The following is a 27,888-nucleotide window of genomic DNA, read 5'->3' as shown; positions in this document are numbered from 1 at the left end:
GTCACTGCCGATACTGTTTTTACCTGTTTTAGGACAACTTCACCTCATTTATTGGCAAAAACGACATATCACTTAACTTTACGTGCCTAATTTGCTCGACGATATCACAAATGTCTAAACTGTATGGCTCTACAGCCAAATTAAATTTTATGGCATAAATAAAATAAAATGCTTCCAAGAGGATTCAAACCCACAAATTCTTGCTTATGGGGCACGTGCTGAGTCTGCTACGCGATATACCCACACCCTTTCTTCTTGTGAAATCAATGTAGTCTTCTGTGCAATATCAATTCAGTTCTTGGCAGGGAAAATTCAGCATTCAGTATATGAAAATTCAGGAGACAAGGAGACAATTGTGTGTTTTTTAACTGTTATAAGTGTTTGTTGCAAGGTATGTCATTGATGACTTGTATCAGCAGAGCTGATAGATGTAGCAGCAGATATTTTATTTTATTTCTGACATAAAAGTCAAATGTCACCTGTCCCAGATAAAACAAGCCAAACCTCCTAACACTATGCACAAAACACGCAATGTTAGGAGTCCAAGGTGGGTCCTAAAGGCTTTTTTTTGCATCTGGGCGCGATACATATTGCATATTGAATCACTCAGCAAGCAGAGTGCGGCTGATTCACCCCAAGAGGAAAGAGTAACTGTACAGTAGACACATGCATACATTGTAGTCTTTGATTTCTACTGGCATTTCTACTGGAAATAAAAAAGTAGATAAAAAGATAGATATATCCAGGTATTAATATATCATATCTTCATATCATATGTGCACATGCATGCACACACACACACACACACACACACACACACACACACACACAAACACACAAACACACACATACACAGTTGTAGATTTTAGGGGAAAACAAGAAGCACATCGCTCCTAATATTTAGAAACATTCAAGTAGCAGAGGGCTTTTATTTTGACAGACATCTACACCTTAAATTGATGCAGAAAAAGTACAAATTAGTGCATAAATTCACACAAATGCAGAGAAGTGTTTGAGGCTCAAAATTTTCTTGCGGAAGACATGCCCCCGCTTCACGTGTCTCCTCAATACTGTAATGTAACCTACACCGTAAAATACAATAATACAAAAATAAATAAATAAATCATGTAAAAGGCGATGCAAATAAACCACAAACAGCACATGCTTTCTACTCTCTTTTTCATTTTTATTTCCATTTTTTATTCATTTTGCACAAGCTTGCATATATACTGCACATACATTCAGTTCATAGAGGGTGAAGGCACGAAAGGCAATTTGACTACTGGTTGTTTTTGGGCTGGGCCAAAGCAACACAGGGGAAAAAATCTCAAGAGAAAATACAAAAACTGCTTCAAACTAGTCTCAGCTTTCTTTAGCCCACCCTCGGCACCGTCCCGGAACAAAACATAACAACCTCTTTTTTTTTCTCTTTAAAACTGACCAGTTCCATTTAGCTGCCAAGATCTCCATTTATCTTTATTGAATGAGCACGCTAGAATACTAATTGTTTTAAATTCGATTTTAGGTAGGATTAAAATCTTTTAAATTGGTTCTACTTAATGAAATGCAGTACAGCCTTCCCTGTTTGAAAAACAAAAGAAAACAACATCAAATAAATTAGGATAAATTAAACCAATAAATTACACAAAATCTGCAAGACAATTAGACACCGATAACAGAAAATAAAAGCAGCCATGTCATGAGTTTTATTTTACAACCTGTGTGTAACTATTCAGACTGTGTTTGAAAACATGGCCGTTCCAGTTGGAATTATACTGCACTAGCATCGAATAATAATGTCTTACAAAAAGCATCAACAAAACACTATTTACATAACATATTGCTAAGTTACACAAAGGCAGTATTTATCACTGTCCACATCGTTGATATTTACAAAAAAAGAGGAGCAATGTAATAATAATAAAAAAAGAATTAACTACTGAAAAGCATCGAGAAACAAAAACCCCTTTCAAACAGGTCAGAAAACAGATCAGAGGAAATTATCGCAACACACACACACACACACACACACACACACACACACACACACACACACACACACACACACACCAAACACACGTTGCCAACGCTTAATGAGAATAATTTACATGTCAGGATGGTACTCCCAGGGGTGGGGGAGGGGCCACAGTGTTGAGAATTGTGTCACTCAGTGGTTCACAGGTTCTCATAATCGGTCTTTTCTCTCACACAGACACACACTCATATACATCTACACACACACACACACACAAAATGCAAAGCGTACAGAAATTCCACAAAAACTTTTCCCAACTGTTTGAACCCGGTAAAAAAGGGTATAAATCGCTTTTTTTCCCAGTCTCTTTTTTAAACTGTACAACATGTGCCCCCTCCATGACACTCTGATGACAATGAGTTCCTGTCTCTCTCCCGGGTCAAATCTAAAACTATGTCGGCAGCAGTCTGCCCTTGTTTACGGACAAGACCGGGTGCTGCCAACGGGCCGCTCCATGACATCATCATTACCCGACCGCTAGCCTAATGCGTCGTTCTGTCAGCGAAAAAATTAAAGATGCTGGTGCAACTTCAAGGGCACTGCCGACGGGAAACAGACCCCCGTTAAAGGCATGGCAGGGGAAAAAAACACAACAAAAACCTCTCCTCTGTGGGTTTTTTTTTTTTTTTGAAGAGTGGTTATGAGTCCGGTCGGACAGAGTAAAGAGGGTCATCTCTCTTTTTTCCATCAACCTTCTTTTTTTAAACCACCCTCCTCTAGCGCTCTGAGTGATAATAGAAAAACTGTACAGCTATTCTTTGTTTCGTCCTGACAGTATTTACAGTAACAATATTTCATACTCTGAAAACGGACTTATTTTTCTGATCTTGAGAAGACAGCCATTCAGCACGATACAAAAAGAAACCAAAAAAAAAAAAAAACTGGTCACAAATCCTGCCAAAAAAACTAAAACTATTGCTCCTAATCTACCAACAACTCACTTATCCAGAATACAATTTTAAACAAAGCCGTCACTAAAAATACCCTCAAGATTTCTTTTATGAAACAGTTTTTAACCTCCCAAGGAACTACTTTATATATTTTTTCCCATAGATTTATCTTTTACAATTCTTAAAAAAGGCTATATATGTATTTCAATAATCCTTAAAATCACCCCAGAAAAGGAAAACCTGACAAAAATATTTTCAACGTGGAATTAAGGTCTTGCTAATCCTTTTTTTTTTTGCACATAAGTCTTCATTATCCTGAATTAATCTTTTTAGGCGCAGGAACTCTTTAACTTTAGGGCGGGGTTGCAGGAAGGAGGGGAGGAGGGTGGGGAGCGATAATAATCTGTGCATCAGATAAAAGTGTCCTTTCCTTTCGCCTTTGTTTGTGGCGCTTTGGAGCCCTTGGCTGGTGCTTTGAGACTCTGAGACATGTAGGGCCGAGCCCATCTTTCAGTGAGAAATGTGTCCGGCTCGCTCTCTCAGGGCTCCCGGATCTTAAGAAGAACACAGTTCGGGGGAGGAGGAGGAGGAGGAGGAGGACAGGGTTTGGGGGACATAATGAAGGGAGTAGCTCTCCGTCTTTCTCTGCCTCCTTTTGTTAGCCGCTTTGTCTCGCTTAGACAAGTCAGCAGGTTAAGCAACCTGCCCCTTTTGATCTTTTGTGACACACAGACACACCGCGAGATAATGTCGCCAAGGTGAGATCAACAGCGAGCTCGCACGCACTCTAGAGAGCTCGCTTCAAACTTACCTCATCAAACACTTCTTAAAATTCTTAAAAGCCTGAGAGGGCAGATAAAATGTACGACTCAAGTGGAAAATCTAAGATTAGAATCTAAAAGTGAAAGGAATGGCGTTTAACAAACCGGGCACAGTGGCTTCAGCAGAATCACACTTTGGGTCTTAAAAGCTGCCAGTTTGGGACGGAGGGACAGAGCGGAGGGTTTCAGGTGCGTGTTGCTCCTCGCTCTGTGCCTTTGTCCCCGCTCTTTGTAGTGCTGAGAGCTTCTCCATCTACCCCAGGGGTGAGCGCTCACCTCCGACCTCGTATTGTTGTATTGAGAGAGGAGCTAGATCACTCAAAGGCAGGTGAACATGGAGGGAACGAGCTGTGTGTGTGTGTGTGTGTGTGTGTGTGTGTGTGTGTGTGTGTGTGTGTGTGTGTGTGTGTGTGTGTTGTTTGTGGGGGAAGTTCCTCTTGTAGCAGAATTAATGAACGCCTGTGTTTCAGCTCTCTGTTTGCCCTCCTTGAATTATCTCCCTCTTTGCAATGCTTTATTCGTATGTATTCAATTACCTATTGTTTCAGCGTCATCGTACTTTAGATTGCCACAGTATTCTGATATATTCAAGTATCAACTGCTATTGAAATAACTTCACAATGTCATTTACACCTTAAAAGCCAGGCTGACTTCATTTAACACATGAGCTATTTAGTGAACAGTACAAAAAAGACAAAAAGTTATTATTGTGTATCTTCGCCAATGCGGAACAGATAATTAGGCAGATAAGATTTATTTGATAGCTGGACAAAAGGCTTGTTTAGTGGGAGCAGTTTAGTTATCAAAGCTGGAGTGGCTACAGAAATTTAGCCATTTAAAAACAGCAGGTCACGCACCAAAAAGGCCACACTTCTTCTGCATATTTCTATACTTCTTCACCATTTACTTCATGTGTTTCTGCAGCTTTTCCAGCATTATTGCCAGACTGGTCCTGTGCAGGATAGGCTAGTCACTACAGGACCTCTCTGATGGCCCTCCATTACATCAAAACACTTTCCGGTCAAGTTGCCCCAGACCATCAAAAACACAAAATAAACAAAACCAAAGTCCACTTCAGAGATGGACAAACAAAAAGGAAGGATGGGAAACTGAGGGGCAAAAATATTTCAGAATCTAAACTCTCAGAATAATATTAATAGCAATAATTTATTTTTTTCTGCAACGGCATCAAGGGACAAACAAATCTCGAAGTGCCAATCTTCAGCAAGCAGTGATGACAAATAATAATAATCATAAACAACAACAATAATAATAATAACCAAAATAATAATGTACACCCAATAAACACAATGCCCTACTTGCAGGGAAAACACACTTCAAAACATGGTAGAGCTCAGTAGCTATTCGAAACCAGTCCAAGTCCCACAGGTTAGTACAGACCACTACCATGAGTCCAGTCTGAGTCCAGTCAGTAACCTCACTAGGCCTTGTTTCTGTGTGCACTGTCCTGCTGGGGACTTCTTCAGTAGCACAGTCTATTGGGCACCCACCTTGTGGGGACAGTTCATTTGGACACCCACAGGATTGTGGGGACACCCCCGGGTGCCTGAGTAAAGTCTTTAGGGAACCCAGCCTATGTTTTTAGTATATAAGTGGGAACTCGGGAACTCCTTCCACACACACTGAGGACTTTGTTAGTGTTGATCAAACGGATGAGGGTTCACACCGTCCAAAAAAAAAAAAAAAAAAAAAAAAAAAACCCAATAAGATTAGAGTCTCTTCAGTTCAGAATCATACAAAAACAAAACAAATAATAACCGTCGTGATAATTATCATATAAGAACAACAACACAATAGCTAGGTCATTTAGGAACTGCCACAGAGGCTTCAGATTGGGAATGCTACTTCATAACTTTCATACATTCAAAAATAAAAACAAAACAGGAAATTAAAAGAAAAGTTGGGGAAAGGAGAAAACGATAAAAAGAGAATATTTTGAAATTCTATGAAATCAGAGAAAATAAAAAAAAGCACAAAGCGTCGAGCGAGGAGGAGGAAGAGGAGGAGGAGAGATTTACTCATGTAGAAGCTCTTGGAGACAGTTAGGGGACTTGAAGATTTCAGGGACCTCGCTGTCCAGTTTGCAGATGACCTTGTAGATGGCCTTCTTCCAGGACGGGTCCACATCTTTGCCGGCCACAATGGCGTTGAAGAACTCTCTCAGTGTGATCTCGGCCACCTCCAGGAAACGTTCAGGGACCTATACAGACACAGGAAAGAGAAGAATACATCTTTTGAATAAGGAGCCAGAATCCAACACACTCTCACTGCCAACCAGTCAAATACAGACGCTTTGGTCAGTGGCCTTAAGTATGAGGCTCTAGTTACCCCTCCATTGTCAGTTTTGGATTCTCAGGTGTCAATTTACACTTTTGTGCAAGCCATTTCCAATAAACTCTTGAGTAGAGTGAGCAAATTCAAATTTAGTTGATCAATATAAAATCTCATTATTGCAAAGGCAATGGAGACAAAACAGGAGGGCTTCTGTGTTCTTTGGGCAGGTGGAGCAACCAAACAATAAAAAGGTGCTCTTTGGTTAAAAAAAAAGAGGACAGTGTTAAAAGGGGGCTACACCGAGGCACCCTTCTACTGATAAAAAGCTTTATTATAAAGGCTAGTTTATGGTGGAACAGTTAAAATCTTGTTAATCTGACTTTATTGCAGTATATAGTTGACTAAAATGACTAAGTTATAACACATAATTTAGTGTGTTTAACCCTTTGAAACCTGGACTGACATCACTTTTCTTGTGCTGATGCCTTTCATAATCATTAAAACCTTTGAGACCTGAGCAAATCGGTTGGATTTCTTTTAAAAACATGTGAAACAAAAGGCAATGAGCATCTTGGAAAGAAAGGTCCCATAAATCACAAGAAATAAGTAGATTCAGAAAATTCTTAAAGATAAGCTAAGAAAAGTGTCCAGAAAAATGTATTTATAATTATCACAGTTTTATTGAAAATGATGTTACAAAATTATTATTTTTAAACACTTTTAAAATGTATTTAATTTCCTTGTTTGTTTATTACTTTTGCCTTTCTTTCCTTTTTCTTTTACTGTTTTAATTTTTAGGTACTTTTTACTAATTTATTGCTCATTTTTGGGACATTTTCTCTCGAGCTGCTCGTTGCCCTCTTTCCATGTTTTTAAGAAATCAAGCCAATGTGCTAAGGCTTCAAAGGCTAAACAAATGCAAAAATGAACATTTGGAAACTTGATAATTTTATGTAAATATCACGTAGCATGTAATACTTAAAAACAAAAAATTTTTTTACAGAAATGTCCAGTCTGACAAGGGTCATGTGAAATTTTTATTTTGAGTCTGGTGAACTCACAACTTTTATTACTGAATTGTGCCAAATTAAAAGTTTTGAGTGCAAGCTGTTTCAAATTAATGTTAAAGTTGAATGAGTGAATTGGGGTGAAGAGTGTACATGCATTGTGTCTTTTCAAAATAACTTTTTTTTTTCTGTGTGTTACATGTATGGTTTAGGCCACAAAAGTACAGGATGAAGTTTAGAGAAAAAAATATGGTTTATCTTAAAATAAGAACATTTGATCTTTTGTTATACGTCACATCAAATGCGTCACTAGTATGGCTACATATACGTGCAAACGTTGGTTGTTAATTGAATAACTCGATTGACTTTTTGTTTCACACTGGACATGAACAGTGGGCTCCCAGGCGATAGTCCAGTGTTTGTTTGACCAATCAAGTGCCTCTCATACTGTTGCGAAAGGGTGCCTCGATACAGATTACAGATCTGTGTGACACTGAGGGCAGCTGACCAAGTGTCCTTAATTGGTGAATTGGGAGTAAGACCAGTTGCAAAATCATCTAGAAGTGACTAAAAGTTGGAAAGTGAATTGTTTTAAATGTGTGACTTTCACTTCCACTCACCGTTACTGTCGCAGCATTTCCCAAAAGAACTCCTTCACATCTCTATCACTTTACATCAGTGTTGTCTTTCATTATACTCAACACTGTCATCTCCTCCCTGCTAGAACATGTTTGCATTTTCACAGTGGATGTAAAACCATAAATCTCCCGTCTCTTGAGTATCTACTTCCTTAAAAGCCAATTGAGGCATCAGCCTGAGAAAAAGTCACTTCTTGTGAATTCTCAGGTTTCTCACACCTCCCACTTCCCTTGCCGCAACACGGTGAGCGTGACATCTTTATGAGTCCCACTGTAAATCTGTGACCAAACAAGAGAGCGGAGCTGAGTGAAGAGCAGCGGCGAGGTGCTGGCGAAAGAGGAAGTACTAAATGCTTTGGGAACGGGGAGACACGCCGCCTCTTTAGTGTCCCTGACAGCAACGCTCACCGACACCATGGAGATGATTAGTCTGGCAAAGATCTGTGACACCTTCCCCCAAGCCAACACTCTGTCACTCATACACACACACAGAGTCATGCAGGCGTGAGCACACACACCAGCACACACACCTCCTTATGCCAAGGAGATGACACATCCTGTACTGTTACAGAGCTCTCCATAATGCACGCCACACACACACACAAGCTACCCTGGTGTATTTGGCTGAGTCTCTTTCCTCGACTCAAAGCTCCAGGGCGACGCAGCCTTCAGGGGTCACCTGCTTGGATAATGCTGACTGTCTCTCTGCCCGCCTCCCTTGATGCTCGCACACACACAAACACACACTGTCTAACACACACTCACACACACATATATACAGCAGCAGCAGCTTGCCCAAATGCCTGACAGTGCGCACTCCGCTCCTCTCCTCCAGTGTCCTGCAGATACTCATCAGGAGTGTCAGGACACAGCAAGGTTAGTGGCCACTGGAACACACACACAGACGGACATGTACACACAGGCATGCCTCTTCGCGCACACACACTTACACACGCATGGGACAGCCACCCGCCCCCCCTCGGGGTGATGAATGGAGGCTAAGATGCCCGTGTGTCTGGTGTGTGTGCGTATCTCTGTCCACCGCTGAAGTGAAAAGGTGAGTCGTGAATAAGGAGTGTGTGTGTGTGTGTTTGACACAGAGAAAACACACAAGCTAACCCAATTCCCCAAATATTGAATTCCCCTCTGGAAGTGGATATAATTCATTGTTTGGGCGGCTGTCGGCTCTGAAATACTGGCACAATGACCCCAGCGCGAGGGCAACTATGTGTGCATGCGTTGTTAAGCGCCTGTATAGGCATGCGCACGATTTTCCCAAAAGACCTCGCTAACGGACCGATGCGGCGCGAGCGCCCTGGCCGTTAGACGCAGGGAGTGCCGCATTACTAAGAATATTCCTGCATGGAATTTCTCCTGACGTTTTGACTATAAAAGGACAGCAAAACGCTGACTGCAAGGAGAAAGCAATGTCAAGGAGAAAAGGGTATTGGTATTTCAGATCCTCTTGACTGAGAGAGCGGGAGAGTGAGAACGGGAGGGAGGGAGAGCGATGGCGAGAGAAGGAGGGGCTGAGAAGAGTCTAAGGAGAGAGAGCGCAGCGACAGGACAGAGGGAGTTATTCCTGTCCCGCAAGCCTTTGTTTTCGGGAGTACGTGTGAGTTGTGTATGTGAGCGAGCTGCCTCCTGACCAGCAGTGAGCCTTAACTGTTTGCACCCCCCCTCACTCCCCCCTCTTCATTTCTCTCTCTCTCTCTCTAGGGTCAGCTGTTGGGCCTTTGTTCCAGAGGCATTGTGGGGGATTATCCAGTGTGGCCGTTCATTCGCTCGGCTGTCCAGTAAATGGGGCCAATCGCGTGGCTCACAATCCTTCATACATATTTCATAGGGCTTTTTAACAACTTCTCAGCAGAGCCCAAAATTAAAGGACAGATGTACAAAGAGGGGAGGAGAGAGGGAGGGGGACAAAAAAAGTATAGCGTAAGAGATGGAGGGCTGTGTGTGTGCAGAACGCCGCCTGGAAAAAGCAAACAAGGTGACTGGGAGTTCATCTACACTACGCCAGCTAATTTTGAAAACACACCTTTTTCTCTTTGGGGTTTGGTCCACACCACACCAGCATTTTTCTACCCTGAAAATAGAGTTTTTAAAAAACTGTTCCAGTGCAGAAAAATTTGAAAATACCATTTTTTTTTAATGAAAAAAGGCTATCGGAAAATAATGATGCTCAGTCATGGTCAGCAGCTGACAGAAAACTGTCTGTCACCTCTAACTTTCCCAGTGATATCTCATTTTAAATGTTAATATAGACAATCACGCAGCACAGGTGTTGCCATTAATCTGCATTTGTCTTTATTTTTGGCAGACGACTTTGCAACCATGACACAGCAATTTGTGTCTCGGTGCAGTAATGTAGGAAACACTGCTTGTCTTGTCAACAGGGAGCATTTACAGTCTAGATCAGAATTATTAAACTGTAAATTTGTAATTAAATATAAGTCCAGGCCCAGACACACCAAACTGACATCAAATAACTAGTTGTGTCAACTCACATTACCAAAAAGCATTTGAACACACCACAAAGACGACAGCCAGCCCACTCGCACGTATGTTCCACACCTGCCTGAGAAAAAATAACTTATGGCAAACAATTACACAAAAGATTTAAACCCTTTTTTTTTTTGCTAAACAGCTCGATGGCATCTTGACATATAAGTTTGTTTCAATCTTGTTTACTCTTAACTGTAGTTGTTTGTTTGGTTTCCTCAGTTACATTTACTTCTCATGCTTTGAGCTGAGCTGCTAATCAGGGTGATTTCTCTTACCAACCGGCTCCGCCACCTCGGATGCCAATACAACATGTTGTATTGGCCCAAAAACAGCCGACAAGGGCCGACTAGTGCCAACATATTGGGACACAACGCAAAAACTAGGGCGTCAGAAACTCACAAATGGCCTGACATTGACGAACGTCCAACTGTCGGCTTGGTGTGTCAGTGCTCATATAGTCTGCGTCACAAAACAGAAGACGCAGACACACACTTCTGATTGTACGGCCCTCTGAGAAATAGGTGTTTTGAGCATAGGTGCGAGAAAGACAGAGAGGATGGAAGTGAGTGTGTGTGTGTGTGTGTGTGTGTGTGAGAGAGACAGGAGGGGGTCCAAAAAAACAAAAGCTTTCATGAAAAAGGATATTATTGTGGCTCTGCCCCCGTGTAACACAATATGAAATGAGGAAGAGGAGGAGGAACAGGGAGAAAAGACACACTTTCCTCTCACCTTTGCATCCTGCCGTATGTCTGGTAAATACAAATGAAGGAGGAAAGCAAGGAAGGAAGGAAGGAAGAAAGAAAGAAAAGAAAGAAAGAAAAGAAAGAAAGAAAAAGAAAGAAAGAAAGAGGGACTTCTCTGACAAGAGGCAGCGATGAGGCAGTTAATCACCCTCATTCACAGACCCCCCCTCTCCCCCACAACTCTCTCCCTCATTCTCTCCACCTCTCTCCATCTCCCTCTCTCGTGACAGGTTGCTTTGAGACAGAAGGATAAGCTCTTTTTCAGAGAGAGGGAATCGGATTTCCTGCTTTTTGATGAGATAATAAAATATGACGGAGGACAATAGGAGCCTGTGGACGGCTTGCTGGGAGCTATTCACTCCGGCAGCGGCCCCTGTCTTAAGACTGCTTAGACAAACGTTTAAAAAGGTAGCCAGAGGCCCAAGCCCTTGAATAAAGGCTACTGTTACACACACCCTGTGCGCAAGTGTACGCGTGTGTGTGTCTTTGCATGTGTTTCGGTAAAGCCTGAGAAATCTCTTCTCTCTCGGTGACTCAGGGTTGAGCTGTTTGTTTGGCCAACGTGTTTCTCCCCTTTGCTTTTGGGAACTGTCAGGAGATGTATTGCACCTTCTATTTGCACAGCGTTGGCCAAACAAGACGAGACCCTGGAAGATAAGGCTGTGTGTGTGAGTGAGTGTGTGCGCTTGTGAGCTGTAGCCTTGAAGGATGAAATGCAGGGACACAACATAAGCCCTCGCTGCCAGCCAGGTTAATTCCTAACCCCAACTCGGCCTGGGAATACCAACACTTCCCATGCTTTTCGGTCACTGTATTGGAGTGTGTGTGTGTGTGTGTGTGTGTTTGAGACAGGGAATTTATAGATTTTGTAATGCACTCAATGCCATAGATAGAGTCATCTGGCATTGATGTGTAATGTTTCTTTGCAGTGACTGTATTTCAAAGCGACAGTTCACCACCTAATCAAAAATACAGATTTTTCCACTCAAGTTAAAATCAAGCTAATCCACAGACGGGGCGACCAGTTGCTCAGTGGTTAGTGTGGGCACGCCACTGGTTTGCTTCCAGCTCATGGCCCTTTGCTGCATGTCATCCCCTCTCGTTCCCCCTTTCACACTTTCGCATTCTGTCCTGTCAAATAAAAGCAAAAGCCAGAAATAATAATAATATAAAAGATAATCCACAGACCTTATTGTAAGCAGTTTCATTAAACAACTATTTTCTTTTGATCGAACCACACCCACCAACCTTATCATCGCACAAATGGAAGCGTGTAAATACTGCTAGCTCACCTAGCACCACTGAGCTACATAATGTTACAGCTCAGCTTAGAAAGACGCCATTAACGTTTACATATCACGATGTCACAAGCCTGTTGTCCATTAGTAGATTCATGCTTCCCTCTGTGTGGTGATATGTTTGGGGGTATAGTTCATAAAAAATTATAAAAAACCTACATGAAAATGTTCATAACGAGGTCTGTGGATTATCTTGAGCAGGTCATGATTTCTGGAAAGAAACATTGCTGTTGAGTCTTTCAAATGTATAGTTTTGGAGCTTTGAGTACCACAAGCTGAGTCTAATTATATTATATCGTAGAGAAGGCAGACATCCCTGCGGCTGATATCTCTGACACTCGGCAACTCACACCAAAACAATCTAGATAAATAAACAGCACTACAAATAAGAAGAAAAACTTGTATTTTTGATTCGGGGCTGAACTGTCCCTTTAAGAATATTCTCAGTTCCCCATAACGGCAAAACACATAAACAAGAGTTGAACCTGGAGTTTAGCAGATCTGTGAGTTTTCAGTGAGTCAAGCCAGAGCTTCCCGAACGTCGGACACACACTCGCACATACGGCCCCCCGTGCCTCACGTATCTACTCTGATCAATAATCTACAAAGGCCTTGATAAGCCCTTGGCCCACACTGTCACTTTGGGCAAACACAACCCATGTCCCCCTTTCTTTCCTCTCAACCCTCTCTCCTGCTGATAAGACTGTGCCATGGCTGAAGAGTCCAACCAACCACTGAGGAAAGAGCGGATACTTTGTTCAATCTTCCCTTCCAAAGGGTTCAACTTTCTTCATTTTGTCTTTCACTTTTTCTAAATTCCCCCACAAATCCTAAAATCTCTAATCTGTGAAGTTTTTCTCTGTGACTTAAAGGTGACCACTGGGACGGGAAACGGGGCCTCAAAGCTGAGCAAACACCAGCCACCCTCACTCTACTGATAGCCTTGAGAACATGGAGCCTTGAGGGGTTGTTATGTATACATGGATGTGTGTGTGTGTGTGTGCGTGTGTGTGTCTTGCTGTCTGGTGTGTGTATGTGAGCCTGAAGCACAAGCGTCACATGGGCTCTTCTCAAGGTGCACCTCAGCCGGGAAGTCAAGGACAGGACAGGGTCAAAGACGCTGATGAAGTCGCTCTCCTATCCCATCTTCCTCGCTCCTCCCTCTGTCTTTACTCGCCTCAACCCCCCACCCCGACACACACATACACACAGCTTGAGAATTCATATTATATCAAGGCCGCTTGTGACATATCTTTCCTCCCCTCTTGCCACCCCCTCTCTTTTTTTTGCTTTATAGAAATTGGGGGTTATATTGAGGGTGCTAGCTTTATATCAAACCAATCAACAGACTCAGAATCTGTGCTCAAACAGCAGGGCGAAGCCAGAAATCACAGTTCAAGCCCTTGTTAAGAGACTTAAAAATTCATCGTCCGAGCTTGTATGGCTGACACAGGCTGGGAGAAAGCGCCCTAAACGAAGGTGGGGGGGGGTCACAAAGCGCTGTAACGGGGCCTCTGGAGGTCAGGAAGTCAACCCGGCTCAGAGGGACCGAGAGAGCAGGAGGCAGAAGGAAAAGAAAGGAGCAAGGGAGTCTGGAAGATAGGAACAGGACATCTGGAGAGGAGGAGAACAGAGGGAGGGGAAGAATAGAAGGGGTAGGAGGAAGGAGGGTGTGGGTGGGCGGGCAAACAATAAAGGATGGAGGGCAAGGAGCTGCGGCGAAGAAGGGAGGATGGATAGAAGGAGAGAGGAAGGAAGGGCAAGTGAGAGATGGCAGGAGAAGAAAGAAAAATAATAAACTGCAGATTGGATTGAAGGAGGGAGAGTTTGGCATCGACAGGGGAAATGTGAAGTGTGTGTGTGTGTGTGTGTGTGTACGTGAGAAGTGTGTGAAGTGTTTGTGTGTGTGTGTGTGTGTTTGAATGGGGGGCTGCTTTGACACATCTGCAGCTCTGATGCACGCCCTGGTCATTTTGGCATGAGTCCCTTTGCCACGCTTCATTAGTCTCACACACACACTATCACACACACACACATGCATGCACGCACACACACACACGGAGGGAGACCAAAATGGTCCAGAAATAATGACATAATCAGCAGCTGTGCCACAGAGCAGGCTGCCCCTCACAAGGTGACCAGGGACAGAAGGAGGGAGGAGAGGGGAGAAGAAGGGAGGATGAGGAGGAGGAGGGGGGGAGTATTGGAGGAGGGAGAATCAAGTGTTGGATGAGCGCAGCGAGAGGATGTGTTTGTGTGAGCAGGTGAGAAAAGGAGAGAGGAGATCATGTAGTTCTTTATGTTTAAGTGATTCCTTGCTACCTCTGCTGCCCCCGGGCTCTACACACAGCTCCGGTCATTTAATCAGTGCGCAGAATAAAGTGGCTTATTCTCACATACACACATGTGCTCAGACACACACACACACACACACACACACACACACACACACACACACACACACACACACACACACACACACACACACACACACACACAACACACAGCACACGGTGAAGAAAAGACCTGTCAGGCGATGTCAAACGGGGGCCCTCAATAGCCCCCGGCTATTCACCGAGAAGCAGATGATCCCGCTCTCTGTTCTTTTCTTCCCCTAACTCTTCTCACTAAGAGAATTAAAAAGCCAAGACAAGTCGCAAATTATGCTCATGACACGGTGAAGATCCGGGGTAATATCATAAGACTTGTTTGATTTTTTTTTTTATTATTTTTTTTCTTGACCACAGAGACCACCTCTACAGTGAGTACAGTGAACTCACCAGTGTTGTAGTCTCTCTTTAAAGGGTTGGTTTACCGCCCAAAAATACATTTTTTTTCTTCTTGTGGTATCAGGCAGATGTCAGACCAAGTCAGTTCCAAAGTCCTAAACTTTGAGTTTTGAGTCCTAAACAAGTCATAATGCATTCTTCACCAAATGAAATGCTATTTTAACAACAGAATAATAATCCATTAAATTATTAAAAAATCCTCAATGCTTTTTAAAATTTGTATTTATTTGTTAAAACAAGTGTTTGTGTTTCTGTCTGTAGTAACACATGTTTCATACTACAATTTGTTTTTTGTGGACCACCGCATAGATTTTGTTAAACAAAATCATATTTGATATCACTTTTTTTCAACTGGTGTTCAGTCCGGTAACTTCAGTCTTTATGGTTCTTTCCTGCAGCTTCACTGGATGCTGCTGATTGATTTTTAAAACAATGGATCTGAAGAAATAAGTGTCATCCTGCAGAGAATGAAAAGCATTAAAAATAATTGATTCGGGAACTAAAGGAAAATAAATTAATTGACTTATTAAATACCATGCATTCTAATCTTTGAATTTAGGGGTAGTATTTTTAAAACGCTCAAAATCAAGTGAAGTCAGGAGGAGTTGCAAGCCTTTTTTGATTTTGTTAAGTTGGGTCTAAAGTCATCAAATTTGTGAGTTGATTCAAATCCAAGTCATGTGACCCAAGTCCACACATCTGGTATCTAGCCTTATGAATCATTTTAAATTTCAATTGCTGGATTTTCTGCAGAATGACTGTGAAGTTCTTTCTATCAGAGTATCAGGGAAACTGTATACAATTAACCTTCATTGTACTGGGTAAATAAAACTGAAACTAACTGCATGTTCTCACTGAAAAAAAATCCCACGCTTCTTTCAAAAAATGTTTTAAATCAGACTCTCCGGCCTATTGGCATCACAAAGTTACGAATTCTCACAGTCTCATGAATTCAGTGAAACAATGATACAAGTTTGAATGAGAATCTGATCGTACATATCATGTTTTCTTTGTTGAACTCTACGCCTCAGTCTGTATCTATGGCCATCTATCAAATCTGTGACTCAGTTCATGTTTAAATGATAAATATGAACATAAGGCAATGCCTCTCCTCAGGTTATTTTTGCAGTCTTAATTATACCATCTCTGCAGAAACAGGAGATGGTGTGTTTGCTGGTTCTGGTGGGAACGGCACGTGCATATATGCAGACATGATTGCATGTGGGTTTACAAGGACAGAACGTTCTCTGCTTATTATGTGATATGACAAATAACGTGCGTGCATGATAAATGCACATGTTGGGGAGTCTGTTGTACCTCAACCTTTTCTCAATGAGAGCGATAGAGATTAAGGGACTGACAGTAGATGCCGTACATATGAGGAGTGGAAAGCATGTAAGGGAAGGTGTGTGTGTGTGTGTAGTTGACATAAACCCACTGGCAAATTGTATTGGTTGTATTTTTGGCAGCTCTGAACTTAAATCTATACCGCCGTCTTTTTCATCTTTCTCCCTCTATTTTCTACCTCTTTTTGTCTTCAATCGCTCTTCAAAGAGAACCCTAGAGCCTTTTACTGAAAGCACACACCTGTGTGCAAGTGTGTGCTTTTCAGTACATATGTATGTTTATACATGCTTGTATTTGTGTCTTTGCTTGTGCATCCAGTGCAACGGCCGTGACCTCTTAACCTCAAATCCCCCTGAGGTCGAACCCCGGTCAAAGACACCCCACGCACAAAAAAACCCCATGCCGTACGTGGTGAGAAAACCCCCAAAAAACAACAGGAATGAAGGAGTGCAAGACAGGGAGGGGAAAAGCAGGAGGAGGAGGAGAAAACAGACATTAGGCTCTCTGGGTGGAGAACAAATGGAGCCCCGAGAGGGACATGAAGAGGAGGAACGAGGGAGTGAGGGGGGAAGGAGAGGTGAAGCACACAATGCTATGGGGCACGGCGGTTGGACAGACAGCATCTGCTCTCAGCTCTCTGTGGCTCTGGTAATGGATGGAGAGTTGGAGAGACACGATGAGAGCGGGAAGGAGGGAGAGACAGTGGGAGAAAAAGCTGGGAAAAAAAGAGGGAGGAAGAGAGAGACGCATGCAAGGGAGCGAAAAATTCAAACTTTAGAAAGTTTTCTTTCATTATATGGTTACTTTGGATACATCTGTGGAAGGTTGTTATCAACTCAAATACAGGGATGACAGACGGATGGACAGACAAAAGAGGAAGAGGGACAAAAGGAGTGAGACATCTTTCCAATAGGAGAAAGAGCAGCTGATAAGGGAGGACACACGATATCCGCATGTGTGCGGACGAAGGCTTCTCACCCTCTCCACTGGTACCTCCCTCTCACATAGAGATCATAGGGACTTCCTCTTTTAAATGCCGAGGTGTGTGTATGCACGAGTGTGTGTCCTCTGTGGGAGGAGTGGTCACTGACAGAGGAAACTTGGCCTGGTCGCTCTTATGGAAATCTGAGAGTTTCCCAGAGCCATCATAAAACTGCTCTACTCTCCATCAGACACCCCACCTCTCTCCCTCTCTCTAACCCATTACCAGGTCACACACATTCCTGTCTTATGAAAGATGATGTGTGTTGTCATTGGGGGTTCAAAGACAGACAGAAGAGGGGGGCTGCCGAGTAAAAAGAAAAGGACACTAAGCGAGAATTTTCACTTGAGTCCTCACATGAAAGCGGCGCTCGCTCAAAGTCAAGGCTTTGGGAGGCCGGGTGTGTTTCGGAAGACTTTGATGGCGATGGACAGAGCGAATGAGAAGCAGAGAAGAAAGAGAAGAAGAGAGGGGATCAGGAGGGGGGCTGAGAAAAGAGGAAAGTAGAGCCGGGGTCTAGGTAATTAACGGCAAGCTCTTTAATTACCGCTGGTGTTCATTGTGCCAGAAGGAATGTGACAATTATGCCATTAAAACTTCCTAATGGGGGGAAAAAGCGAGGGAGAGGAGGCGGAGGAGGAGGAGGGGGAGAGGATAACGGAAGACATGCAAAAGAGGAGGATGAAAGAATGAAAGGAGAGAGGCAACAGAAGGAAGAGAGAACGACGAGAGGGAGTGAGGGAGGAGGGATATGAAAGGAAAAGGGGAAACAATCGCGACAAAAGAGGAGCTGGGAGGGAGATGGGGAGCGTATTAGGCCAGCACAGTGACAGAGCAGATTAGCATCAAACAAGAAAGGCCACAGACGTGTGTGTGTGTGTGTCTATGTGTGTGTGTGATCACTGAAACAGAGGACATATTCATTCCAAAGACGCCACCAAGGTGGATGGAACTTTGATGATGCAGAATCTGGCAAAGGGAAAACTCAGTGTGTGTGTGTGTGTGTGTGTGTGTGTGTGTGTGTGTGTGTGTGTGTGTGTGTGTGTGCGCGCGCTTGCTGAATCTGCGTAGGCTCCTGTTTCAAGTGGTGGTGCAGGCAGGTAGGGGAGGAAGAGGAGGAGGACGAGGAGGAGGTGGAGGAGAAAGGGGAGAGATCCACAGAAAAGGGCCTTGGGGGCATCCTGATACACATCCAGTACATTTCCATCTCCACATTACCTCTATGACTCACACACACACACACACACACACCACACACACACACACACACTCACATATAAGACGGAAACACACAACAAATGTGTCCGTGCACATATATAATACACACAAACACATCATTCATTCCCACACCAGCATCAAACAGTGAAAAAACACACAACCCACGCACCCGCACTCACACATATAAACAACACACCCCCACACACATACACAACAAAAAGCCACACACAAACACTTACACACAGTCTTCGTGCTCACCAAGGCGGTTGGTTTGTCAGGGGGGTTAGAATTTGCATGGCTGGGCAAATTTTCCTTGTGCTAAACTCTAATCAGCTCCTGTATCTCTCAGACACCTGCCCAGCAAAAAAAAAAACCTTAATATGCAAAACACCTCCCCCACCCCCTCCCTCCTCCACCGCCGCAGCTCCTCGGCCAACAGAAGACTTATTCACCTGGCCTCTCTCCCTCTTTTCCTCTCTGTCTGTCTTCTTGCAAATTTTCACATTTATGTATGCAAATAAGCTGTTCCCCTTAAAGCCTGTTTTAACAGCAGCTTCCTGGTGCCAGGAAAAGAATGGTAGTTTTTTTGACATGTGACAGGAAATTCAGAAAGTAGGCGAAAGATGGCACGTTACCTGTGTTTGGGCAGGTGCGCCGTTTTTCACAGGGTGTGCAAACTTTTATTTGTGTGATTTTCACGCTGTCCTCCTACAGGTTGATCTTTCAGTTGTTTCTCTGTGACAGGTTATGTGAGTCAAACCTGTCTAAGAATCTTTAGGATCTGTTGTATTTCAGTTTAAAGAAATGAAGTGTCAGTCAAAGATATTTGAATTTTGGCTCAGCAGCCCTCATGTAGTTAAAATTTTAAGATTTACTTAGTTTTAAGGCTCAAACAAAGATTGAAAGAAGCTAAATGAAAATCCCAAAATGTTTTTTTTTTTAGTTGTTAGTTAGTTATTCCTCTTGTTAATGTTTGATTGTACAGAATGATGTGTGCATTGTTGGGAAAGCTCATTTTTAAGCAATGCTTTACAAGCTACCAATGACTTTACACTGAAAAATGTTGAACTACAGAAAAGCTACCCGAAAGAGAAATCTTGTTTATCTGAAAAAGCCTACTCATGTACATACGAGACGGAGTTCTAACAAAATATGATGCAAAAAAGTCACATGCTCGCAAAAAATGCACCTAAATGTGTTTGTTCACAGGTCATGATGCAAAGAAATAAAATGCCCCACTATTCATAGGAAAGTGCAAAAAATGCCCACTTTTTGTTTTGAACACAATGCCCATCATTCATACACCTGCCTTCCAGAAACTAGAGTCCATGTGGGTGGATTGCACCTAGCAGGTAACTTCTAAAATAGCAACCCAACAACTTTCTGTGAACATTTGTTAATAAATGGCAATAATCAAAACTTGTGATTAATTGTGGTTAAAGGTTGGTAAATTACAAGCGAGATACAATGGTGAAATAAAAAATAAAATAAATCCTTTTCTTTTATGGCCCCAAATTGTTTGTAGTTTTAGTAGTTAACTACACAAAAAAATGGCAAAACTTATTTTAACTACTTGAATATTTGTGCAAATATGAATGTAGCTGAAAAACAAGCAAACTACAACCACTACTTCAATTACATGTGGTTCAATGCACTCCAACTCTGGACGTATGTGCATGTTCGACATTAAACCTTTATTTTCAAATGCATCTGCTGGAGGGAGAAAGCTGCTCTGTGCTCTCACTGCGTGACGTGGAATTCTGCGTCTCTCGTCTCTAGTGCACAAACACACACTGATGGACTTTTCACTAAAGCAGGACACATCTCTTGTCCAATAATATTTACATATTCACACACTCACTTTATAAAAATGGTGCTAAACAGAACACAAAAGTGGTTCACTGGCTTGTAATCATAGGGAAACCTGTTTTGGTGCTATATGGCCCCCATTTTTAAAAGGTGCTGTGCAACGTCTTTTTCAAACAGTACTCTGGAGAACCATTAAAGGTACTATACAGCACTATTTTGTTTTTAATGTTTTTGGGCGTGGGGGGCCTTTAAAGGATGTTAGATATAATACAGTATGCATCTTAATACCCTTTTACTTAAACTATGAATGATTATTATTCATTTCTTATGAATTGTTGAACAGGTTATAATGTCGTCTGGGGGGGAATATTTGCTATTTTTTTTTTGGACATGGGGGCAGAGGGTTGAGAGCAAGGGTGTTAGAAGGAAGGGATCCAGACCAGTGTTCAGAACTGTATTAACTTTCGGTCATATTAGGGTACATTCTTGCCATAATTGTTTTCCTTCACATAACCGTCTTAACTTTACGTTAAGTACATAACTTTATGTAAAAAAAACTCCTTTATGGAGTGCTAATTGGGAGGATATTATTCAAACCGTTAAACCAGTAGAGAACCTCCAATGAACCTCTAATGAACAATTAAGGGGTTTAAAGGGGTTTTTGTGTGGTGGCAGTGCTATTTAGCACCTCACCCCAGGCTAAAGAACTGCTGAAGAACAAACTTTTTTTTTTTGTGTAAATTTTGGATTATTCAGAAGGGACAAGACAACAAATAGATATAATTTTAAAAATAAATAAATAATTGAAAATCGGTGGGGAAAAAAAGCTCGGTTTTCATATGTCTTAAACTTCTGTTCTGACAAACAAAAAAAAAAAAAATCAAGTTTGAGAGGCTGTGTGTCTTTGGGGATATTATTTAATTTCTTGTTAATTTCTTGTTGTGTGTGTCAGGCGATTTACCAAAAGCAGAGCATAATTTGATATGAAAATAGACACAAGCTTCTGAAGAAAAACACACACCCTGATTCCAGTATCAGGAAAAATGAAACCTAAACGACAAAACAAAAAATACTGTTGTTAAGCTTTAACGATGTGCTTTGCCTTTAAATCTAAACTTTGATGCACCCATTTAAGGTCACCCTATATTAGTGTTGGCCAAAGCAAATGCAGTGATAGGTGAAGGGTCACTTTCTTCTTGATTTAAACTTATTTCCCGTCACTAAACGAATAATTCAGCTGAGCAGAAGGAATTGTGTCATTTTTCTTTGTGCTTTGCTTTGATGGACTTTAGGCTTATTGAGACCTCATATATACAAGTGCCTCTGCCTGCCAGAGTCTTTCAAAGCCTCCCTTAAGAGGGCTGAAGATGGATGTGGGGAAGAGTGTGTGTGCGAGTGTGTGTGTGTTTGGGTGCACACAGAGGAGCCCCAGTGGACAAATAACGGACAGAGAGAGATAGACGTAAACAGAGAGAAAGAGAGTGAAGCACTTTAAATGTGAGCGCTGCAAAAGTCCCACTGCTCGCAAGGGCACTTCTCTCCTGCACGTCATCTCTCTTTTCCCCCCTCTCTCTCCTTCTTCCCCCCTTCTTTTCTCCCCTTCCCATTCCCCTCAATTCCCTCCCTCCCTCCCTCCCTTCATCGTTTTCTCCTTTGTCTCCGAGCTCTCACCCTCTATCCCCTATCTATCCATCTCCCTCTTCCCCCTCTCCCCCTCTTTCTCTCCCCTTCCTCTCACTAAAACAGTAGGACGCTTAACCTTGATAACAGTGAGATTTTTCCCCCCTCAAAGTGACACACACACACACACACACACACACACACACACACACACACACACACACACACACACACTGGACTGGAGAAGTGCTTTGCCAGCATGCCAGGCCGGTCCAAGGGACGGCTGTACCCTTCGAGGTGAACAGGACACTGGGAAATGCAGCAACAACAAAACACACACACGCGCACACACACACATAGACTCGATCTCTCTGACAAATACACACACGGACACACACACACAAACCCAGATCACTCCAGGTCCTTCTTAACACAAGCCTTTTAAAGGTCTATTGTCAGCTGACATTGAGAGAGCACTGGCCATCCTGAAATACACACACACATTTACACACACATAGTTACACACACACACACACACACACACACGGTGGCAAAAGGAGAAGTGTGACAAATGAAACGTATTTAAGGTGAAGTTGCCTGTCGAGAATTTATGATCACAATACACTGGAAGACACACACATATAAACATTTCTCCACAGATAGGTAAATGAGGGGAAGTAAAATGCGGTTTCTCTCTCTCACACAGACACACACACACACACACACACACACACACACACACACACACACACACACACACACACACTAAGAACAGCTAAGGGGAAATGAGCAGTGAGGAAGAGGTAAAGGTGTCAGTAGCCTAAAGCTTCTTCCTCATTGGATGAGAGTTCCTCACGTCTCTATATGACTGAAACCTGTGATGACCACTTTAGATAAATATATTTTAGTTCATATTATTGCTGTCCAATAAAAAGCAAATAGCTCCAAATTCATGGTGGACAGTAAAAAAGTACATTTTTATTCTTTAACATGCAAAAGTCCATAAATCCACAGCAAATTGTTTGCACTGGCTACAGAAGTTCACATTTGGACTAAAAAGTGGGTGGATGTTAGCCAAAAATGAAACATTGTCTGAGAGTTATTTTTGGTTGTAAATTCATAGAATTATTTGTTAGATGTTTATATCTAACCAAGTTGCTGCTAAACAGTTATACGGTGTGTAACCCATTTATTTATTTATTACTATTATTATGTTATTTTATTTGTTTTTTTTTATGAAGAAGCTTCATCTAAAACAACTCCACTGTTTGTCCAGCAAGGCACTGGCCAGACGATGACAAGAATTTTGTTTTGAGCAAGCAGTTAAAATAGAGACAAACAAGAACTGCAGTTAAATGCAGACTGAAAACTAAAAACGTATCTCTTCACTTTAGCCTTTAACCAGCTCTGATTCAGCTGCCTTGCATTCTGCTTTGCTCAAGCATACTGCTGTACATCTTTAAGATGTTGTATTTTCCTTGATTTTATACATTTTATATACTCTGTTTTTAATGCATATTTTATTAATGTCAGTAGGTTTTATTTTATTTTCCATTTTGTTATGCATTCTTTGCACTAAATTTGTATCCTTATTTATCTTACTTATACTAGTATTATCAAGTGGATTTTATCCATATATGAAGATGCATTCTATGTATTCTATTCTGATTTTATTTTACGTGCAGGTTTTATTTTGTCTTTTTGTCTTTTATGTGTTTCGACGTGAAACACTTGGTGCATTTTATTTCTTTCTCGTTAAGTACGTTGGGCTTCATTTCTTGCATGAAAGGTGCTATACAAATAAAGTTTATTATTATTATTATTATTATCGTCATCATCATTATCATCATCATCATCATCATCATCATCATTATTATTATTATTATTATTATTATTATTATTATTATTAAATTAAAACAAAGATGATAATGAAGGTCCTTTTGTCAATAAGTGTGTCTCTGGGCATTTCTATAGGTTTGTACAATATTCAACAAGCTTTTTATTCTATGGGTTCTATAAGCCAGACGGTGCATTCAGTGGGTTGTTGTCATGAGATTCTGCAAGTGTGTTGAGACAATATACAACAATGCATTGAGATGAAAAAGAAAAAAAGGTACTTTGAATACTATAGTATTTTAAAGTCAAGTATTTCAATTTTTTTTAAAAACAAGTACTCCAGTACTTAAACTCAACGAATATTTTGACTCAGCAACTTTTACTTGTATGGGGTGAATATTTGACCAGGAGTATTTGATTCACGTAATAGAATTGTGTACTTGTCCACCACTGCTCCAAATGTAGTGATTTTGAAAATTTAAGGTAAACTGAGGGATCAAGTTGTTTTTCACAGGACAGCCACCATATACACAATGCTACAGTGTGGCAGGATGTAGAAGAGACTTGGACTCAGCATTGTGAACAGTCATGGCACGGCGGTGTCAGAGAGGACACTGTGAGAGGGTGTCACACTACCCGTCTGCATCACGAGGTATCAGGTAATTTTTTTTTCTCGCAGCTCCTCCTCTCACATGCAACAACAATTTTTCTGCTTTGTATTAAAGTGTTTGTGTTTTACCTCAAAGTCATTGGCCTTGTTGTAGTGCATGTTGAGGGCTCGGAAGAGCTCGCTGTCGCGGCTGACACCCAACTCCTCTGCTCCAGTGACTCCGTCGTTAATGGACTGGCGGGCGAACTTCTCCATCTGGATGTAGTAGAACTCCCTGAAGTTGCTGAACCACTTGATCAGCTGGGAGGTGATGCAGCGGTTAAACTGGAACGAGAAGGGGGAGTTAGCGCTGCTTGGGTTGTCAGTGTTGTTGAAAAGAAGAGATAGAAATCTGTAGATGAGGCTTTGGCGATATCATGGTATACCAGGGTGTTTAGAAATCCCAAAGGTATGTTTTTCAATACTGTCATAAATACAGGTGCTCCGCTCCCTATTAAACTCATGTATGTAGTGCACAGCATGCACCGCCAGAGCTCAGTCTCCAGTCTCTACTGGTAGCACAGGCAGCTGAGCTGAAAAACACATCGACACCTTACGGTGGGGGTTTAAGTTATAGGACTGGAAACAGCGGGCATCCAGCAACAGCAGAAAGAGAGCCTGAGGAATAACAGCATGTTTCTTTACGTCTAACTTGGTGAAATAAAGATTATTTTAACCAAACCAGATCCAGTAATTGTTGGAACAGTGGACTTGTTAGATAGATTACTAGCAAGAGTAACTAGGATGGTTTGAGTAAGTTTTATTTTGTTTCTGTCCAATTCGAGTGAAAGTGTGCTTTATGAGATAAAGGTGTACAGTTGTATTTCTCTGTTTAATAAGCAAAATAGGTGTGAGAATATTACTTTTCTTAGCAATGTATGGGTTTCTATTGAGAATTTATTAATCTAAAAAAAGCTGAAATTAAGTAGCACACTCGCCGTCGGGGCAGATTAGTGCTACACACTTAAACCGTCATATACTATAAACACTGCATATATTTCAGAAAGGTATGAATGTTATGAAAAACCTTTTTGTAAATATTCTCCAAATAAGCAGCCTAGAGGAAAGACTGTCCTGTCTAAAACTTATTAAGCCATTGCATTTAAGGGGAAAAGAAGAAGTGTACGGATGACATCAGGGAGTTGAGACGTGAGGTGATAACACAAAAAGACCGCGCAGAAGCAGAAAGATAAGAGAGCAAGAAAGATCACAGGTTGTGGAGTGAGGGAAGATAATAGAGACATTAAGTAAGACAGCGAACAAGGAAAGGGGGGGAGAAAAGAGAGAGTGGGAGAGTGTGTGTGTGGTTCATCCTCCCCACTGGGAGCAGACCTCCCCCCTATCATAACCCTGAGAGTGGAGCGAGAGGTGGGAAGGGGGGGAGGAGCAGCGACACCGCAAACACATAATTGACCAGAAAAACGATTAAGTCATCATCTGAAGCGCCCCGGCCCGCAGGGGGCTCAAACATGTACTTAACCCCGTTCACCAATTACACCCTGATTCTCCTCCCCTCTCCGCACCTCTCAGGCAGAAAGAAAGGAGAAGAAAAAGAGCAAAAAGAAAGAGGGAAAGACAGAGACGATAAGCGGGAGAAGGCTGTGGCTATCTGATCTGTGCCGCTCGGCTGGATTCAATAGGGCGAGGTAAACCTATTAAGAGCCTCTGCTGGTCCCGGCTCTTTTTCCGCCTGGTCTCAGCAGTGAAAACACACTGTCTAAACATCCAAACCACTAGATAAGGACCTCAGGGGGCGCGGGATAGCTGCCGAGCTCATTCACCCTAAAAGCTCTGATCAAACCCCTGAAAACATCCAATATAACACCCTTTTCCTCAATAACTCCCAGAAATTACTCATAAATTCAAAATTCTTGCCTGTGAAAGCTTGATACCCCCACACCCTTCATCCACACACACACACACACACACACACACACACACACACACACACACACAGGCCTTCACTCCTCCCTCCACTCTGCTCTTTTTGTGGTGCTGGAAGAATGGGGGGACAAAACGCTACTAAACGCTGAGCGGACTGCTCGCTGGGGAGGCAGAGCGGTTTTGACATGGAGATTAGGCTCTGGCTATTGTTCCACAACACACAGACACGCACACTCTTCGCGATCTGGGGTGGCAGTCAAACACATGAAGATGGGAGGGCGAGGCAGCAGTGAGAGAACAGCGAGGAAAAGTTGGCGAATCATGCACCAGGAAAGAGTTGGACCAAGGTGGGATGGGGCTAAAGGAGAGGGGCCGTGCCTTTCTGGAATGATCAGTGGATGACATAATGGCGGAGTGGAAAAGAATAAGTCCGCTTGACATTGTTTGGCAGGGGTTTGGGAGGGTGTATGTAGGGGAGGGGGGGGGTAGCATGGTGACTGTCCTAAAGTGCAGGGTGAGCATAAATGGGGAAATGAGGGTAGAGGGAGGGAGGAGAGGAGGACGGGTGCAGGTCAGCGCCGTCGGACAATAGCGTTTCGCCGATGGGGGGGGCAGAGGGTCGGAACGTGAGCAGTCAGCAAGCTGGGGTCGTGACATCGCAGTGTCAAACAAACAAACCACTGACACTTACAAATACATCGGCTGCACGGGGCTATTCTTAAACACAAACAATGTAGCAGACAGTCGGAGGGTGACAGAGCACAAAAACACTATTTCATTCAAGTTGTCAGAGTAATGTAAACCTTTCCTAAGAACAGTCTGCGAATCTGAGACATTTAGTGAATTGCCGTCGATCTTCACATGCATGTGTGCGTACATTCATGTGAGCGCGTGCCAGATTGAGCGCTACATACTGAGATTAAAGTCGGCGAAAGAGTTGCCATCGCTCATGCAGGAGACCTTTGGTGTCACTGCAGCCGAGTGACGGATAGATTTGTCATTTGGACAAGGATTACTTTATTATACAGACAGCTCGGGAGAAGATGTATTAGGCCCTCGCAACTCAACTGTGGCTCAATCACAGCAAAGAGCACACAAAATATTTACTGTGCAAGCAGGTAAACACACTAAATTACATTATATCTGCATCAGCTGCACCCAAAACACTCCGTTTTGGCAAGTCCCCCTGCAGCTTCCAGCAGTCTTGCTTCATTAAGTCGCTGGTGGGGGGACAGAGACCCCCTGATAGCGGCTAAGTGTGTTCAGTGTAAAAAGAGGGAATTGGTTCAAAGGAGCCCATCACTGCAGCTCCTTAATCAGAGCTGGCAGGGGTCAGCCGGCACAGACATGAGATGCAGCGAGAAAAAATGTGTGTCTGAGCATAAAAGTGTGCATGAGGGTGTGTGTGTGTGTGTGTGTGTGTGTGTGTGTGTGCGTGCTTGTGCCTGGCTGAGAGGCAGATGAGAGAGAGACAGCAAGAGCGTGTTTCTCACACTCACACTCAAGAGCCTGTGAAAGG

The 27,888-nt window shown here is 42.6% G+C and overlaps 1 protein-coding gene across 4 annotated transcripts in view; it reads right to left on the bottom strand.

Annotated features, from left to right (window-relative positions):
- Positions 1–1,157: 1,157 nt before the first annotated feature.
- Positions 1,158–27,888, bottom strand: part of LOC121955325 (prospero homeobox protein 1-like) — a 45,460-nt gene continuing 18,729 nt past the window's right edge. For all 4 annotated transcript variants that reach the window (XM_042503226.1, XM_042503223.1, XM_042503225.1 and 1 more), the window contains exons 4-5: positions 24,576–24,770; positions 1,158–5,967 (exon numbers count right to left, since the gene is read on the bottom strand). In XM_042503226.1, coding sequence (XP_042359160.1) covers positions 5,782–5,967; positions 24,576–24,770 — 381 coding nt within the window. In that variant the 3' untranslated portion in view covers positions 1,158–5,781. The remainder of the gene's footprint in view (positions 5,968–24,575; positions 24,771–27,888) is intronic.

Source organism: Plectropomus leopardus, chromosome 16 (assembly GCF_008729295.1).
Source record: "Plectropomus leopardus isolate mb chromosome 16, YSFRI_Pleo_2.0, whole genome shotgun sequence".
Lineage (NCBI taxonomy): Eukaryota > Metazoa > Chordata > Actinopteri > Perciformes > Serranidae > Plectropomus > Plectropomus leopardus.
This window is presented reverse-complemented; position numbering and strand designations above follow the sequence as displayed.